The sequence below is a fragment of the Plutella xylostella genome, chromosome 4 (genome assembly GCF_932276165.1).
Source record: "Plutella xylostella chromosome 4, ilPluXylo3.1, whole genome shotgun sequence".
NCBI classification, from domain to species: Eukaryota; Metazoa; Arthropoda; class Insecta; order Lepidoptera; family Plutellidae; genus Plutella; species Plutella xylostella.
The window spans coordinates 4,051,652-4,071,301 of NC_063984.1; the positions used below are offsets into that span (position 1 = coordinate 4,051,652).

At 43.7% G+C, this 19,650-nt stretch overlaps 1 protein-coding gene across 1 annotated transcript in view; it reads left to right on the forward strand.

Annotated features, from left to right (window-relative positions):
• Positions 1–19,650, forward strand: part of LOC119694546 (ubiquitin carboxyl-terminal hydrolase CYLD) — a 34,244-nt gene that overhangs the window by 3,349 nt on the left and 11,245 nt on the right. The window contains exons 4-6 of the mRNA XM_048627793.1: positions 13,202–13,398; positions 14,497–14,676; positions 17,953–18,144. Coding sequence (XP_048483750.1) covers positions 13,202–13,398; positions 14,497–14,676; positions 17,953–18,144 — 569 coding nt within the window. The remainder of the gene's footprint in view (positions 1–13,201; positions 13,399–14,496; positions 14,677–17,952; positions 18,145–19,650) is intronic.

Consider the following 19,650-nt stretch of genomic DNA (forward strand, 5'->3'; position numbering starts at 1 on the left):
TACGGAGCTACCTAAAGTGTAACTACTTTTAAAAAACGGTGACTAGTATTGGCTAGTCTTTTTCAGAATGAGTCTAGAACGGAACGTAACTTGTTCAGTACGAGACTGCCACCAAACCATACAAATGGCGCCAAATTTGAACACAAATTGAATATTCGCATTCGCGAATATCGATATCAGATATTCGCATTCGCATTCGCATTCGCGAATGTCCAAAAACACACATTCGTTACATCACTATCTGATATATATATATAGTCATATTTTCTTCACCTCCCAGACACAGCGACAGCGGGCATAGAACTAGAAGAGAGCATCCCGGGGCTGTCGGACGGGTGCGTGGGCGGCACGCGCGTGTTCTCGTGCGCCGCGGGGCGCGCGCTGTTCGTGCCGCCGGCGCTGTGCCGCCGCGACGCGCGCTTCCGCGACACGCCCGAGCCGCAGTGCGCCCTGGCGGATAGTGATGACCCGGATCAGGTGATTGAGGCTTCTGTGTACTATCTACTACTGGGTGATTCTCAAAAAATGGCTCCAAAAGCATAATTTCTTTGGCGCATTTTTTTTTTCATGTTGTTTGAATATTATACCCCACATATTGTAGAGGCGTTAGACCTCTTTAGTTATCTCTTATTGGCCCTGAAATCTATCGAGCCGATTCAAAGTTACAGCGATTTTAAACAATTTTGGGCCAATGAAATTAGATTGGCACCAATGAAATTAGAAAACACACCAAAGAAATTATAAAAGGTCCCAAAGAAGTTAGTTTTAAGAACAAAGAAATTAGAAATTATTTTAAAGAAATTAGTTTTATACGTAGATTGCAAATAATACACAACAAAACTAAAAATCACAAATATCTTTATTTGTTTTTAACATGATCACGTAAGGGTGCAAGGGTTCTAAACATCCGAATGAACCAATTGCCAACCTCACCTGCCCGTGGTGCACTCTGCTAAATAACAGACGAGGCTCTGGCGACCGGAAGATGGCGGTATAACCATCCAAAAACAGCTACTCTAAGGCCCGGGTCTCCTATTTACGCCGTAGGTCGCGTCCAGCGTCACGCCGTAGGCAGCGTCACGATGCTCACTATAGAAATGTACTGATGCGGTCTCCCTCACACGCCGACGTTGGCGCGTAGACGCCGTAGGTAGGCCGTAGGACGTTGATTAAAACGTTTACGTCAAAGTTGGACGCCGCATATAGCATAAAATAGGAGACCCAGGCCTAAATAACATAGGCCGGCGATGGGCAGCAGCGTCACCGGTATAAAAAAGTGTAAAGAGGACGAGGACACGATGACCCTGGAGTCCGGCCACATGTTCTACCATCAGGAGGGCGACCAACTGTCCCAAGGTGGCGTAGGATTCCTCGTCAACAAGACCCTTGTCAACAACGTAGTGGAGATCAGCAGTGTGTCAAATCGGGTAGCGTGCCTAGTACTTAAACTAACCGAGAGGTATTCCTTGAAGGTCGTACAGTTATATGCACCAACCTCGGCACACTCTGACACAGAAGTCGAAGCAGTATACGAGGATATCTCTAGGGCATCACGTGTACTGCTAGGACCCAATACACCGTTGTGATGGGGGACTTCAACGCCAAAGTGGGAGTACAAGAATGCGACGAATCGAGGGTAGGACATCATGGCTTTGGTAGCAGAAACCAGAGAGGGCAAATGCATGTAGACTTCGTGGAAAGGGAGGAGCTTTCTTTCTCATGAATTCTTTCTTTGAGAATCGGCCCCAGAGGAAGTGGACATGGGCAAGCCCCGATGGTAGGACGAAAAACGAAAAAGACTTCATTATGACTGACAAGCGGCACATATTCAGAGATGTCCCAGTGATCAATAGGTTTAAAACTGGGAGTGATCACCGACTTCTCCGAGGCACTTTGAATATCAACTTCAAGCTGGAGAGGAGATGTCTGGTGAAGTCGACCCTACGTCCCACACTGCACCAAATTGGAGCTGTCAACACCAGCTTCTAGAGAGAACTACAGTTCTTCAGAAGGGTGACCAAACCCTTCTGAAGAACTATAGACCGATCTCGCTTTTAAGCCATGTACATACAAGCTGTTCTCAAGGGTTATCACGAATGGTCTTGCCCAAAAGATAGACGAGTTTCAGCACCCGGAGCAGGCTGGGTTTCAAAAAGGCTTTAGTACAATAGACCACATCCACACAGTAAGGTAGATTATACAGAAGACCGAAGAGTATAATCAGCCTCTGTATCTAGCCTTTGTGGACTATGAAAAAGCCTTCGACTACATCGAGACCTAAGCTGTTTTGGAATCCATGCAGAGATGCCGAATCCACTGGCGCTATATCGAGGTGTTGAGGTGTCTGTACAATGCGGCTACTATGACTGTCCAAGTACAGGACCACAAGACAAGACCTATCCAACTAAAACGTGGAGTGAGACAGGGGGATGTGATATCTCCGAAACTGTTCACCAATTCACTGGATTTCTTTAAGACGTTGGACTGGAAAGGACATGTGAAGTATTTGCGGGTTAGCTTAGATAATAATAAATAATAGAAATATGTATTTGTTTGTTTGCCGCCATTTTATTAGTCGTGTGACAAGAGGTGACCATAGACTACATAGAGGATGACCATAAACACATCATTCCTCCACCTTTAATTGTAAAAATAAAATATAACCTAAAAGACTTGTTTACAAAAATATCATAGAAAATACTGTAAAGAAAAACATGCACCTAATAAAATAACTAGCCACTTATCATGTCTCATCACACATCTCCCCAAAGTCCCAACCCTAAAATCGCGAACAGTCGTGGACGTTCAGTCGCCTTATCGCGGCCAGTTATCCGCCGGGCGCGTCCACCGCGGCCGCAGCTGAGTCGCGCACCGCCTCGCGGCACGCCGCCTGCTCCCTCCACGCACAGCGAGGGCCTCGGCCTCTGCTGCATACCGCCTGCTGTTGATGACTGCGGAACTTTCCTTCTTAGTGATTCAGCGGCCTGGCGCGCCTGTCGCACTCGCCGCCTGCTGTTCCACATCCGAAGCTTGGGAAAGAATGTTGGCCGATTGCTCTTCGGGTATCTTCGTCGGTAGCTGAACGCGCGCCGGTCTCGTGCCTGTCGCTCGGTCCCGCCGCGCCTGCCCCGGCCGTCCTCGAAGTTGCAGCGAGCCGCGAGCCTCTCGACTCGCATCTCTCGCCCACTGCTGCCATTTGAGACTTGCCCACATACTGTATTAATTATTTCGCCCCCCGCCAAATAAACTTATTCACCTTTCACCCGTGGTGCGTAAATTTTATCCCATCCTCGTCGCCATTGAAGTATTTGCGGGTTAGCTTAGATAATAATAAATAATAGAAATATGTATTTGTTTGTTTGCCGCCATTTTATTAGTCGTGTGACAAGAGGTGACCATAGACTACATAGAGGATGACCATAAACACATCAACATGGCATATGTATAAATGGCGAGTACATGTCACACCTCCGCTTCGCGGACGATATCGTTATTATGGCAGAATCTCTGCAAGAACTTAGCTGGATGCTAAGTGGCCTAAATGCTGCTTCCCAACGTGTAGGCCTCGGTATGAACTTGGACAAGACGAAAGTCATGTGCAATGCTCACATGAAACCGGAGCCGGTCGTCGTTGGTGAGGCAACAATCGAAGTTGTGCAAGAATATGTCTACCTCGGGCAGACTATTCGGCTAGGCAGAAGCAACTTGGACAAGGAGGCTGCAAGGCGCATCCAACTGGGTTGGGCTGCATTCGGGAAACTTCGTCACATATTCTCCTCGTCCATTCCTCAGAGCCTGAAGACTACCTAGCTAGAAGCTAGTGATGACGTATGGTGCTGAGACGTGGAAACTGACGGTAGGACTGGTCCACCGATTTAAAGTCGCTCAGTGTGCTATGGCTCTCCATAGAAACCCCAAGCATAACTCTCTAGTTATGCTTGGGGTTTCTCTGATGGATCGTATCAAAAATTAGGTTATCCGTCAGAGGAATAAGGTTACCAACATAGCTGTCAAAATATGCAACCGCAGCGTGGGACGCCCTCCTGCCCGCTGGACTGACGAGCTTAGGCGGGTAGCCGGTAGTAGTTGGATGAGGATGGCCGAGAACCAAGTGTTGTGGCGCTCGTTGGGAGAGGCCTATGTCCATTGGATGATTATTGGCTGATGATAATGATGAGAGAATTAACCATAATAGACATTGAATGCATAAAGTTAGCGTTATTAATGGTGTTTCATAGTCAATACTAATTTCTTTGTATCAAAACTAATTTCGTTGGCGCAGAATGCCAAAGAAATCCAAAGAAATTATTGCCAACGAAATTAGAAATCATCACTTAAAAATTATTTTAACAGAAAGCTGATGTACAATTGGAACCTCTAATTGACACGTGCATACTGTTTGAATAGACATACGTGGACAAAAATATGTATGCAACAAATCAAATAATAGCATGAAAGTAACAATCGAAGAAATTAGGCACTTACCTGATGGAGGAGCAAGGGGGAAGTTTAAAGGAAGGAAACTGACCTGGCAGGAACGGTTGTCCGGCTGAGCAAATGCGTTTGACCTCTTCGATTTTTTCCACCCGTTCTTCTCCAGGTTGATGTGCTGTTGTACCGGTGCGCGGCGTAGAGCTACGTGTGTTGTAGTACGCGGCGGATTGTGCTTCTATCGCGGATTGAGTGACGGGAGCGTAAGGTGCGTCACCGACTCTAATCGCGGCGGTGGTAGAAGTGAACGAGGGTCGGTCGTTGAGGTGGCAGATGACAGCTAGTGTTCATCTACCTGCAGTTTCCGTTAGGATAGGGAAGGTGGGAAGGAGTTACAAACATCTGTGTACCTGTCTGTCAGCTGTTTGTGTGTGTACCCACGAAGTTCCTTGACCCTATGCCTTTGGCCCCAACACCTGACCAAAACCAGTTATGGCGCAAAAAAAAATAATTTTTCATCATACTCCGTAAACTTATGCTCCTCTGCTCCTGGTCGAAGTATAATAAAATCCACTTGCTCACTGATTATAATATTTATTTCAACAATTTCACTCGAAATACACCACAAGACTGAGCCCGTTGCAAACGGTCTCGTCGCTTATATAGTAATTTTACATTCCAATCCAGTGTTACCAACGGTCTAATACAAAACGTACCCATTTAATTTTATTAAGTATTAATATTATGAATATACAATTTCCTTTAAATTTGCGTTTGTTTTAAATGGGTAATTTAATAATTTATATAAAATATAGGAAACCTTACACTCGACCATCCTGACGACGTGTATGTCCCCATACACGCGCCAGGTGGCAACCTTACACTTGGCCTATAATTACATGCAGTTCATCAAATATTATACAATGAAGAAAAAAAAATACATTAGTATTATTAAAATAACAATTCGTATAAGAATACAGTAAGGAGATCTATAAAGATTGACAAAAAAAAAATCCAAAATAAATACAGCGTTCATAAATAACACACACATATACGAATTATTTATAGTATGGACGAACCAATCAGTCTTCGTCTAATAATAACTTAATGATCATAAATCAATAATCAGACATATATGCAACTATTTGTAATATGGACGAACCAGTCAGTCTTCGTCTATTAATAATTTTTCTGTTTAAAGTCTATCGGTCTAATCAAACACCGATAGAAATCATGCTACATAATATTTATAATTTTAGTGAACCAATCAATCTTCACTAGAATCAAATACCTACTGTACTTCATCAATAAGAACATATCTCTTTATTAACTCATAATAAATATAAATATTCGACACACGAACCAATCAATCTTCGTTGTCGTTCACTTCATAGTTTATTATTTCTACCAGAACGAGAGCCAGCAAGTCCTCGCGTCTTGACTTACAACAATAACAAGTCTGCAGTAAATAATTACGATTAATGAAATGCTTATTACACAGGCATGTTTAGGAGCTCTGCTCACGATCGTCATCGCTTGATTTATAGGCATCGGATTCATCGTTATCTAATTGTAATGCAGCTATGTGTACCCACGGTACCATACGATCTGCTGCTACGGTGGATATTCGTTTAATGGTTCTACCATTAAATCCAGGAATAGATGAAATTCTATATCTATCCTGTCCTAGAACTTTAATAACGCGGTATGGTCCAACATAAGATGGAAGAAGTTTTTTACTTTTCCCGTCATTATTCAGCGATACATTAGTAATTTTAACTAAATCTCCTACATTATACGTCCGAGCAGGCCGTTTATTTCGGTCGTATCGCTCTTTTTGCTTCTCCTGCTCCGTATCAATTCTATCCTTAACCTGAGACCTAATATCGGATACGTCAACATCGTCACGAACTTCTTCTAATATCTCGTTTAAACAAGGATTGATCTCGCTATTCATACAAGTGCCAAACATTACTTCAGTTGGCCTCCTACCAGTGGTTTTTTGAACACTATTATTCAAACCCCACTGTACCCTACCAATTTGATTATCCCAGTCCCGCTCATCATGTCTTAAGTTCTGCGCTTTTAATGAATTGAGAATTGTCCTATTATACCTCTCTACCTGACCGTTGGATTTAGGACTCGCAACAGCATTCAATATGTGTTTTATTCCTTTATCGTAGCAATACTTCCTGAAAGCATTTGAAGTGTAACAACTACCACGGTCGCTAATCAAGCGGTCCGGCACTCTAAACGTATAAAATATATCATCAAGAATGCGAATCACGTTTTGAGTGTTTGTGTTTCGAACGGGTTTAATAAAGATGAACTTGGTGAAGGCATCAACGATTACTAGCAAATACGAATTGCCTCTTTTTGATTTTACAAAGGGGCCGAGGTGGTCTATATGTAGAGTATGAAACGGGATCTCTACTTTATCTATAGGGTGTAATAAACCTTCATTGCCTGTAGCAGACTTCTTGGCGTAAGCACAATCAAGACATGCAGTCACGTATTTTTTTACAAAACGATTTAATTTAGGAAACCAATAACTTTTCTTAATCCTCTCTAAAGTTTTTTCTAATCCAAGATGACCTATGTCATCGTGATTCATCCTACATATTTGCCACCTCGCTCCCTTTGGAACCACAAAACGCAGATTTTCCCGGTCACCACCTACACATCGAAACAACCTATTATCGCGTAAAATGTAATTGTCTCTCATATATTGAAGCCCTTTTGGATCTAATTCACTGTCTAACATTTGTCTTATCTTGTCTAACTCAGAGTCACCTAACTGCAAGGTAAGAAGCCAATCTTCATCGCTTATTACCATGACCTGTGTAGTTTCTGCGCTACCGACGACGTCATCAAGTTCAGGATTACGCGATAGCGCATCCACGTGGGACATTTTCGTACCTGGCCTGTATTCGATCGAGCAATCGTACTCTTGTAGCAAAAGCCACCATCGTGCAATCCTAGGAATTAAGTCCCTTTTCATGAACGTGGATCGAAGAGCACTGCAGTCTGAAACTATTTTAAATTCCTTGCCTAACAAATATACCCGAAACTTTTCCAATGCACGAATAACAGCCAAAGTTTCGAGTTCATACGAATGGTAGTACCGTTCTTCGGGTGATGTTCGCCTACTACAATAAGCTACCGGCCGGAAGCTGCCATCGATCTTTGACCGCTGCATCAGTATACCACCCACTCCTTCCTTACTCGCATCGGTGTGCAATTCGGTATCCGCTTCGCGATCATATATAGATAATATCGGTCTCTCTATCAATTTGGATTTCAATACCTGAAACGAATTTTCCTGTTTGTCACTCCATTCCCATACTCGACCCTTTTTCAAAAGATCTGTCAATGGAGAAGCAATTTGAGCGAAATTCAAAATAAATTTCCGAAAATAACTGGCGAGCCCTAGAAACTGGCGGACAGCGTGCAGGTTTTCTGGTCTTGGAAAATTCATTACTGATTGAATTTTCTTTTCACCTGGTCGAACTCCTAACGCACTAATTTCATACCCTAAATAGTCAACATTAGAGCGCAAAAAGTCACACTTTGACAAGTTTAGAGTTAGCTTTGCCTTTTCTATTAACTGCAAAACCTCTTCAAATCTTGCTAGACATTCGTCAGAATTTTTGCCAAAAACGAGAATATCGTCCATGTAAGCAGTAGCTTTAGTAAAACGGGTAGATCCTAAGACTCTATTAATTAAGCGCTGAAAAACAGCTGGTGCATTTGCTAAGCCGATTGGCATGCGATTAAATTCGTATAAGCCATCCGGAGTAACAAACGCTGTCAGGTGTTTGCTCTGTTCAGATATTGGTACTTGGTAATACCCAGATGTCAAGTCTAAAGATATAAAACAAGCCTGACCAGACAATCTAGCAATTTCATCGTCTATGATCGGCATCGGATATCTTTCTTTAACTGTGATCGAATTGAGCATCCTGTAATCGATGCACATTCTGAAATTGCCATCTTTCTTACGCACAAGTATAACTGGGCTTGCGTATTCAGACACAGATTCCCGAACTATCCCTGCTTCCATCATTTCACCTATCATCGACTGTACCTTGTCCCGTTCGTGATGAGATAATCTGTAAGGACGGTAAACAACGGGGCGCTGACTATTTATTTCGATAGTCATTTGTGTGAAATCTGTACACCCCAAGTCCTTAAGATTGTCCGCGAAACAGTGTTTGTATTTGTGTAAGATAGTCATCAATCTTTCTTTGTCTTCCTTTGTCGTAGAACTACCTACTCGAACCTCATCCTCTCCAATAATCCTATCACAAGTGGATACCGGTTCTGCTTCGGCAACTCCTGGTGCTTGTATCATTATACGCTGAACAAACTCTACCTTTTCTCCTCTGCCTATTACAACATTTTGAGACATTTTGTACGGATGTGAGCTTGGGCATACAGAAACGTCCAGACAACCACCACGGACATGATATACACCTCCTGATATAACACATTCCTTCGTTGGACTCCCAATCACCTTGTTGCTCAACAAAATACATCCATCATACACGGGATCTACACGTGCCCTAATCGACGCAGGCCCAAATAGCTCAACATCAACATCTACCCTCACCTCGTGGAGCTCATGATCGTTTGTGTCAAAATCACACGTAGGTATCTCACAGTCAATTTTTCGGAATTGTAAAGATTTCGAATCTTTGATAACAATTATATGAGGTTGTTCGGTATAGGATTGGCCAATCAAAATTGGTTTATCTAATAAATTGTCATCGACAACTCTGCAAACAACTCTTGCCTCGACTCCGTCCACTGCCAGGTCTAACGAAACTGCACCTAACGACTGAACTATGCCATTCCCAAAACCTTTCATACTTGACGGTAAATGATTGTGATCCAGACCTAGATTTGCAACTAGTGTTTGTTTTACTAACGTCACCTCACTACCAAAATCGATAAATGCTTGTACTGACGTCTTGTTAACTTGAATGTCTTTAATGAATTTCGAATTTGGAGCAGAGCTTGTGATGCACAATGTCTTGGAAGGTTCGTTTTTAGCTAAGTTATCCGGTCTACTACGGCAATTTTCTTTAATGTGACCAACCTTATTACACTTTAGACATTTGACTATCGGTTTTTGACAATCCGTGTAGACATGGCCGCGTTCCTTGTAATTGAAACAAAACAAGTGACCTCGTGACTGATTCGGTCTGTCAGAAACAGTTTTAGTATTTCTTTGTCCTGAATTGTTATCAGCCCAGCTTCTGTTCCTATTGAAACTGTGATCTGAAGATTGTACTTCCTTGTTGCTAATTAAAAACTGAAGTAGCTGGTCGGGCTGAGAACAACTCAAGGCCAAAGCACTGGATCTTAATGTCCGATCCGTAATACCATGTATCAAGCAGTCAACTGCTCGCTTACCCGAAATGTCACACTGATTAATTAGCGCGAGTTTTTCGTAAAAATAATTCTCGATTGGTTCACCGAACTTAGTTTTCCTTTTCAGCATCTCCTCCAGGATTTGGCCGTAGTTATGGTCACAGGGAAACGCGCTTAGCAATTTTTCTTGCCATTCTACCCACGTATGTAGAATAGTACTCAAACTTTCGTACCATACCCTGGCCAAACCCTGAAGCCTTTGCATAGCAAACAGAATGGTTGTCCTTTCATCCCAGCCGTATACACTAGCACATTCGTTGACTTTACGTATCCAAACATCTATACGTTGATTCTTTGTCGATGGGTCAAAATTTGGGAGAATGTTTTTAGTATCTATATTTTTCGGTGCTTGTGCTGGTAATGGTAACGGCTGAGATGCAAAGCCACCCTTCATTGTGTTAACAATATCAAGTACATCCTTAACAGAAAAAGTTGGGGTACGTGACCTTTTATTCCTTGGTATGTCGTCCTCGTGCTGCTTTCGTTGCTCAGCTTCTGCCACCAGACTGCAGCTCCGACTGCGCTTGCGGCCATGCGGGCTGCGGCGCTGGCTGCGGCTGCGGCGCTGGCTGTGGCGCCGGCTGCGGCTGCGGCGCTGGCTGTGGCGCCGGCTGCGGCTGCGGCGCTGGCTGTGGCGTCGGCTGCGGCTGCAGCGCTGGCTGCGACTGCAGCTGCGGCTGCGGCCGCGGCGGCGGCTGTGGCGCTGGCTGCGACTGCAGCGGCGGCCACGGCTGCGGCTGCGCGCTACCACGTGGTCGGCAACCTGCCGGTCGTTCCTCGTTCGGCTTTCCCTTTCACGTTGTATTTGGTTTTCGTGCTCATTCAGATCCTGCGGGTTGACGGGACGACTGGAGTGTCCCACTGATGCGTCACGTCGGTGTCGGGACGATTCTTCACCAGGTGTTCGCAGTCTGCGCTGATTCTCATGGTCAGCAGACCTGGTATGATCCGCCATGACCCAGGATCTCGTAAAAAGAGAAAATAAACAATTGTAAATGCTATAATAACAGACTATAACTATCGTGCCTAGCACACATATTTAATGAGACTTTGATGTGAATAGTAAACAAAGGGGAAGGATGAAATTACATGTGATTCACTTTTTATGACCACCAAAGTAATAGTTTAAGAGAATCTAGTGACGAAATAACTTTCTTTAACTTAATTTAATGGATTGTGTGATGGGTGGAACGAAATACGTTATTACACGTGTTTGGCAAAAGAAGGAAAAAAAATTGTAGGAAAAAAAAATATTTGAGGGTAGTTTTAAATTTTTTTCAATTTCATTTTAAGCATTTTGCCGAGCTAGGGGGTTTCAAAGGGGATCAAAAATTTGCTCAGATTTCGCCTACGACGCACGGTTTTCGAGATATTTATCATTTTTTAAAATTAGGGTTCTTGCATGCTGAAATCATAAGCCCTCTAGTCTTTCGAGGACATAATAATAAAATTCACACGTGTTTTGCTTTTGGGAACAAATTATCTCGATTCACTATGTTTATCAGTGCTAACCGATGGCTATACTTGGTGGGCTATCTGCTCCTCGCTTTTTATTCTCAACATGATAGACATCACATCAAAAACAAACTTACTTTGAAAAATGAAAAGTAAAAATCAGAATAAAAAGATAATAATAATAATTGTGTGCGTGTACTTACATTATTCCACTTCTGAAGTATAATAAAATCCACTTGCTCACTGATTATAATATTTATTTCAACAATTTCACTCGAAATACACCACAAGACTGAGCCCGTTGCAAACGGTCTCGTCGCTTATATAGTAATTTTACATTCCAATCCAGTGTTACCAACGGTCTAATACAAAACGTACCCATTTAATTTTATTAAGTATTAATATTATGAATATACAATTTCCTTTAAATTTGCGTTTGTTTTAAATGGGTAATTTAATAATTTATATAAAATATAGGAAACCTTACAGAAGATAGTGGGGGACTGAAGGGTGAGGGACGCATGGTGATAATGTCCGGTGATCGTTTAAACGCAGAGTAGTAAGACGGTATCGTTACGCCAAAGAAGTTAGTTTTTTTTCTCGGACAAAATTGAATGCGTTATATTTTTGAAAACTAAACCTAATAGTGAATAGAAACCTAATTTACAGTTACCATAAGTATCTGTTATAATGGTAACATATAAATCATAAGCTTATTTTACTTTAAAAAGTGAGTTTTTCTTGACCTAAAAATAAAATCAAGTGAAGGACGCGCCAAAGAACTTATGATATTGAGTTTTAAAAAATCATTGTCGCTTTCTTTATAAATTTATGCATTACATTACTAATGTATAAAAACGGTCACAAGATACATTATTTAAAAAAAATACATCCTGGTATAAAACTATCAATTTCATGTATTTTATGGCTTGGACATACCTAAATCGCGTCATTTGAGAATCACCCTACTACTGACTGAGCTCACAACGGGTTCCGTATCATTACTATCACTACATAGTATGAAGCAAAGTCGCTTTTCCCGGCTGTCTGTATGTGTATCGCGAATCTAGCGACAGTGATGACCCTGATCAGGTGATGGTGGCTACAGTGTACTATCTACTACTACTGACTGAGCTCACAACGGGTTCCGTATCATTACTATCACTACATAGTATGAAGCAAAGTCACTTTTCGCGTCTGTCTGTATCAATGTAGATTGTACATAGGTATCTATGTATGTTTGGCTATTTAAAACTACAAAAAGGATTTTGCTGCGGTTTTTTTATTATATAAAAAACCGTAGCGATAGATAGAGCGATTTAAGAGGAAGTGATATCGTTTTAGAGCGAAGAGAAGGTAGCCGGAAAAGCTAGTTATCTACATAGAGCACCCCGGATCTGGCACAGCAACAGCGGGTATAGAGCTAGAGGAGAGCATCCCGGGGCTGTCGGACGGGTGCGTGGGCGGCACGCGCGTGTTCTCGTGCGCCGCGGGGCGCGCGCTGTTCGTGCCACCGGCGCTGTGCCGCCGCGACGCGCGCTTCCGCGACACGCCCGAGCCGCAGTGCGCCCTGGCGGATAGTGACGACCCTGATCAGGTGACGTGGCTTCTATGTACCTACTAGGTATACTATAGAAACATCGGCCGGTAGTCTTGCCCTATTAGTGCGCTGCGTAGGTAGTTTTCCATATATTTTATAAGACAGTTTCGTTGCGAAGACACGACGCAACGTAGCACAACGTACTAATGGGGCCTCGCTCTTAAAGCTTAGAACCATATATAGGGTCATTTTATCCCGGAATTCCCACGGGAAAGGCTTTTAGAGCGAAGCGAAGGTCGCGGGAAAAGCTAGTTACCTACATAGAGCACCCCGGCTCTGACACAGCAACAGCGGGCATAGAGCTAGAGGAGAGCATCCCGGGGCTGTCGGACGGGTGCGTGGGCGGCACGCGCGTGTTCTCGTGCGCCGCGGGGCGCGCGCTGTTCGTGCCGCCGGCGCTGTGCCGCCGCGACGCGCGCTTCCGCGACACGCCCGAGCCGCAGTGCGCCCTGGCGGATAGTGATGACCCGGATCAGGTGACATGGCTACTGTTACTATGTACTATCTGCAGAAATTGAATCTAATATGCGCATGATGGGTTCCATACATCAATAACCTATATAGAATAAAGCTTTTTGGGGCTGTCTGTATCTGTATCGCGGGTCTATGTATACAATTGCTTAGATATTCGCGCGCTGTTCGTGCCGCGACGGTCGTGATGACCCTGATCAGGTGATTGAGGCTTCTATAGACTATACTATAGGGGAATCGTCCGGGAGTCTTGCCCTATGAGTGCGCTGTGTAGTTTTCTATGTATAATAAATCCGAATACACGACGCAACGTAGCACAACTTACTAAATAGGGCCTACTAATCTAAATAGATAGGGCGATTTAGGAGGAAACTTTATAAATATATTTTTATCCCGGAATTCCCACGGGAAAAGCGTATAGAGCGAAGCTGAGCTCGCGGGAAAAACTAGTTATCTACATAGAGCACCCCGGATCTGACACAGCAACAGCGGGCATAGAGCTAGAGGAGAGCATCCCGGGGCTGTCGGACGGGTGCGTGGGCGGCACGCGCGTGTTCTCGTGCGCCGCGGGGCGCGCGCTGTTCGTGCCGCCGGCGCTGTGCCGCCGCGACGCGCGCTTCCGCGACACGCCCGCAGTGCGCCCTGGCGGATAGTGACGACCCTGATCAGGTGACGTGGCTTCTCCAAGTATATCATCATCAGGCCCTGGAATCCCTAATCAGAGACATAGGGCTCTGTATGTGTATTTCCCCTTTGAGTACATGCCGAGGGCCGCTGTATGCAGCTGAGGCCTAGTGCCAAGTGTATATCTTTCAAATATTGTAATGGACATAATAAATATGCTGAAAACCAATGACCGGTGGATTTTAGAGTAGCGTAGATACCCTGTGTACGCCAGACCGACGTCCTTATTATAGTTAGGATCAGATAACTTCTTGTTGTGGCTGGATAAAGAAGGCACACTTTGGGAAAAACCTACCAATGTCCAGCAGTGGACAATGACGGCATCATAATGTTATATCCTTTTATTTTTTTGATGATGCGCTCCATTTAATTCTTACTTCATTCATCCACAAACTAACTTCAACCCCCCTCTATTCCAGCCCGACTGCCCCGTGGTCCCGGGCGTGGTGCCTCCTCTCTCGGCACTGGGCGACATGGCGGGCCGGAGCCGCGGCATCCAGGGCCACCACAACTCCTGCTACCTCGACGCGACGTTGTTCGCCATGTTCACTTTTACCAGTGTGTTTGATAGCCTGTTGTATCGCCCGCCTGAACCTGAGGTAAAAATATTTAAAACCTATTTCCAAAAAACCAAGTGGGTAACTGATCTCGTCAAATGGTTTATAGAACTTATTGGTAAAGCAGTTGAGTAGGATTAAGGCAGACGCTGGGCCATGCCGTAAGGTATAAGTATTATAGTATATTTTTGGACATTTCACTGTAATTATAATCAGTCGCACTGGGCGACCTGGCGGGCCGGAGCCGCGGCATCCAGGGCCACCACAACTCCTGCTACCTCGACGCGACACTGTTGGCTATGTTCACTTTTACAAGTGTCTTTGATTCTCTGTTGTATTGGCCGCCTGAGCCTGAGGTACCTTCTGCAATCAAATCGACAACTGATATTCATCCATTGCTGGGCATCGGTCTTTTGCAAGCGGCGGCGCCAAAACAATGTGTTGGATAAATATATTTAATAAAATAAATATTATATAGGTTTTTGCTCACGTGATGGTTCAAGGTCCAAAGCTCGGCGTGGAGGGCCCTCCCGATGCTTGAGTAATCCGTTTTAATCTTGAGGTTCTCACACACAAAATCACATGTCCACTTATAATCGTATACACAAATATAATGCCTAATAGCAGCTGGTAATATTTAACCGAAAATACAAATATTGCGAATATCGAGACCGCGCCGAAATACAAGAGCAGATAACCCGACGAGAGGCTGCCAACGACTGAGTAGACTGTCAAAAATAAAAGCACCTACCCACATACAAATATAAGAACCTACCCACATACAATTATTAAATTATTAAAGTGTTCGTCGGTACCGAACATTCTCCCGCCTAAGCAGTAACCGCTGCTTAAAAATAAATAAGTATACAAGTATATACGTACAACCGATTTTTTTTTGTAATTAGTCTAAAGGCAGTCTAGATAGCCTACCTATTGCCCGCTTGAGCGTTGCTCCATTTGCAACCCGAATATCCGCTAATCTGACCACACCATCCGATCCTGGGTAGAGTTTAATTATCCGACCGCGATTCCACTGAAGAGGAGGGACGTTGTCCTCTTTCAGCAGAACTAAATCACCTTCCTTAGGAGGAGAGGTGGAGTCCGTCCATTTGACCCGCTGTTGCAAAGTGTGAAGATATTCTAAGTGCCACCGATGCCAAAAACTTTGTGAAATTTGCTGTAACAGCTGAAACCGACTTAATCTATTCATCTTCACATCTTGCAACGGATACTCCGGTAGAGCATCCAGCGGATGACCGATAAGAAAATGACCAGGGGTCAATACCTCCAGATCATGAGGGCTTGAGGAGATAGGACACAAAGGTCTAGAGTTCAGTACGGCCTCAATTTTGCAGAAAACCGTGCTAAGTTCCTCAAAAGTTAATTTTGTTTCCCCTATGCACCGTTTTAAATGAGTTTTCGCCGATTTAACCGCAGCCTCAAACAAACCACCCCATGATGGACAAGCTGGAGGATCAAAAATCCAAGTAATACCGCGCTTGGACATATTATGACCGATATAATTTTGATTTTGTTCCAAAAAACGATAAACTTCCCTTAAATAATTATCAGCACCCTTATAATTAGTGCCACAGTCCGACCGAATAAGGGAGGGCAAGCCGCGCCTTGACACAAGCCGAGACAAGGCGGCAATAAAAGCCTCAGTAGATAGTTCCGAAACCAACTCCAGGTGAACCGATTTTGTGGCCAGACACACGAACACACATAAGTATGCTTTGGTGATTTTCGGATTCCGTAACTTATGTGTTTTGACCTGGAAAGGTCCAGCAAAATCCGTACCGATACCTTGAAAAGGTCTAGCCGAAGTAACGCGATCACGAGGCAAATTACCCATCAATGGCTGAGTCGTCAGGCCTTTCAATTTGTAACATTGAATGCACTTAAAAGTGACATTCCTGACAGCTCTCCTAGCTGAAAGTACCCAAAAATTCCGTTGTAATATAGCCGTAAGAGCATTTGGTCCCGCATGACAATTTTTCAAATGCAAATCCAAAATTAAAAGTTTTACGAAATGTCCCGATTTTGGCAGAAGCAAGGGATGTTTTGCTTCTAATCCGATCTCCGCATTTTGGAGCCGACCGCCAACGCGCAACAGTCCACGAGAGTCTACGAATGGAGTAAGACTCCTTAAATTGCCTCTGATCTGCTCGCCGTTACCTAGAGCTTCAATTTCCGAACCGAAATGTTTCTTTTGAATCAAACTGACCCAACAAAGTAAGGATTCTTTCCTTTCTGTCACCGTTAAATATTGCTTTGAAATCCGATTATTTTTATTTTTACAATTATGAATGAATCTCCGAATCCAACCTGTAGCCGATATTAATTTATCAAGTGAACTATATCTATCTAAAATCCACTCAAATTCCGAATCCGATTCCGTTTTAGTAACTGCACAACATCTAATACCAGGCAGTTCCGAAGGCCTCTCCACCTCGCGAGAGGGCCAGGCGGACTCATGTTGAGTAAGCCAGGCAGGTTCCCACCACAATGGATGAGAAAGTAACGTTGAAGCCGTTGACCCGCGTGAAGCGACGTCTGCCGGATTCAAATTGCCAGGTACATGTCGCCAGGTGATAGTAACCGCAGAATTTTGAATTGGTGAAACTCTGTTAGCCTCGTATACTTGAAGAGTATGAGGTGATGTATTAATCCATGCCAAAGAAATCATACTGTCGGTCCATCCAACTATATCCTCAAATTCAACGGATCTTTGAAGACAAAGACTCACATGATTGAGAAGCTTAAACAGTAGCACGGCTCCACACAACTCCAATTTAGGAATGGTGGGACGTGTCCTGAGAGGGGCGACCTTGCTCTTAGCCATGATCAAGTGTACCGACACCGAGCCGTCTTGGTTACTTGATCGCAAATAAACCACTGCCGCAAAACCTAACTCCGAAGCATCACAGAACCCATGTAATGAGTAGCTGCTTGCAGGCTTAGTCATAGTACATCGAGGAATAGCCAACCTTTTAAGGTTAACCAAGTCTTCCCGAAACGCTTGCCACTCACACAACAAATCCGAAGGTAAAGGATCATTCCAATCGAGCTTGTTTAGCCAAAAACGCTGCAGTAAACATTTAACCCAATACACTACTGGGCAAATCCAACCCTTAGGGTCAAATATCCGGGCAACTACAGATAAAATAGATCGTTTAGTGTCCGAACTCGATGCACCAAGATTTAGTTTATAAGAAAAGACATCTCGAACCGGATCATACAAAACGCCGAGAACCGCAACCGTATGGGGATTTTCCGAATTTTCAAATAAGAGAGGTAATTGTTTATGATCATCAGGTAAACCTTGTAGAATTGCTGAGCTATTTGAAATCCATTTACGGAGCTGCCCTGCGCGTCCAATACAATAATGCGTTCAGGGTGCTGATGGGGCTGCCCCGGTTCTGCAGCGCCTCGGGCATGTTCGCCGCCGCGAGGGTGGACTGCTTCCACGCGACCATGCGCAAGCGCTGCACGTCGCTGGTGCGCAGGGTGCGGGCCAGCGCCAACACCATCCTCGCATTATTTGCAAACCGGTTTGATCTCCAGTACATGAACCATTGTTGCATGATTCATGTTTTGGAGGTTAAGCCGGGAATGTAAATTTTATATACTTAGTTAAGTACTTTATGTTGCGTGTTTTGTTTATTAGTTCCTATTTTTATACTAACAATAGATGTCTAAGTCGTGTGATTGTTCTTGTACATGTATTACTAACACTTTGATCCATGTTGGTTGAAAAATAAATAAATTATTATTATTATTATTATATAACCACCCGATTTCATTAAAGTAATGAGTTCTTGCTGAAGGCTCAACGCATCAGATTCCGAATCCGTACCAGTGATTATGTCATCTACGTACACATCTGTTCTTAAAACCGCTGCCGCACGAGGAAGGCTTTCACGCTCTTGCTCGGCGAGCTCCAAGATTGTTCGATTAGCAATGTACGGGCTACACCGCAACCCGTAAGTGTTAGTACACAACTCATATGTGAGGAGAGGCTGATCAGGAGACTCCCGCCATAATATAAGTTGGTACTTCCGATCCGATTCGTCTATTACCGTTTGCCGAAACATTTGTTTGACGTCACAAATGAAAATAATTTTATGTCTCCGAAAATTTAATAAAATGTCCGTTATGTCCCTTTGTAATTTGGGACCAGTGTGAAGACACTGATTCAATGATACGCCCGCCGTAGATGTGACGCAACTGCCATTAAAAACCACCCGAATTTTGGGCACGTCACCCGAATATTTAAAAACCGCATGATGTGGGATAAAAAAGTGTTCCTCGCCCGATTTATAATTAAATTTTGAAACCGACATATGTCCCAGTTCTTCATACTCCCGCATAAAACTGATGTACTCCTTTCTTAAAATCGAATTTTTCATAAGCCGTCTTTCTACCGCATGAAATTGTTTCTCGGCTATGTAACGAGACTCACCTAACACTGGACGCGAGGAAACAAATAAAAGTCGAGTAGAGAACCGACCGTCTGATAGCCGATGTGTATTTTGCTTATAAAGCTGTTCACACTCCTCATCAGCTGGGGTGATCTGTGAAACCGATGGAGGCTCCTCAACCTCCCAAAACTTTTGTAAAGCATCCGAAAGTGATAAAGCAAAAACATCACCTGCTGGCTCCGAAGTTACGTCAAACGAATGATCAATAGGTCCCAATAAAATGTAACCAAATACCGAATTATACGCCGTTAAACCGTTTGTACCTAAAGTAATTTTATCACCACCGACTAGTGAACCGTAAACATCCGAACCGAGTAATAACTCAACTGGTTTGGACTTATGAAACTCTGGATCAGCTAAGAACAGTCCTTCACATAAATTTAATACCGATTCATTTAAATTAAATGTTGGCTGATTACCGACAAGATTCCGTAAACAAGTAACCGGAGTGGAAATAACCGGAAACCGCTTTCCCGAAGGTGAAAATGAAACACAAGACCGACCGAAAATATTACCGAGTTCTAATCCTCCT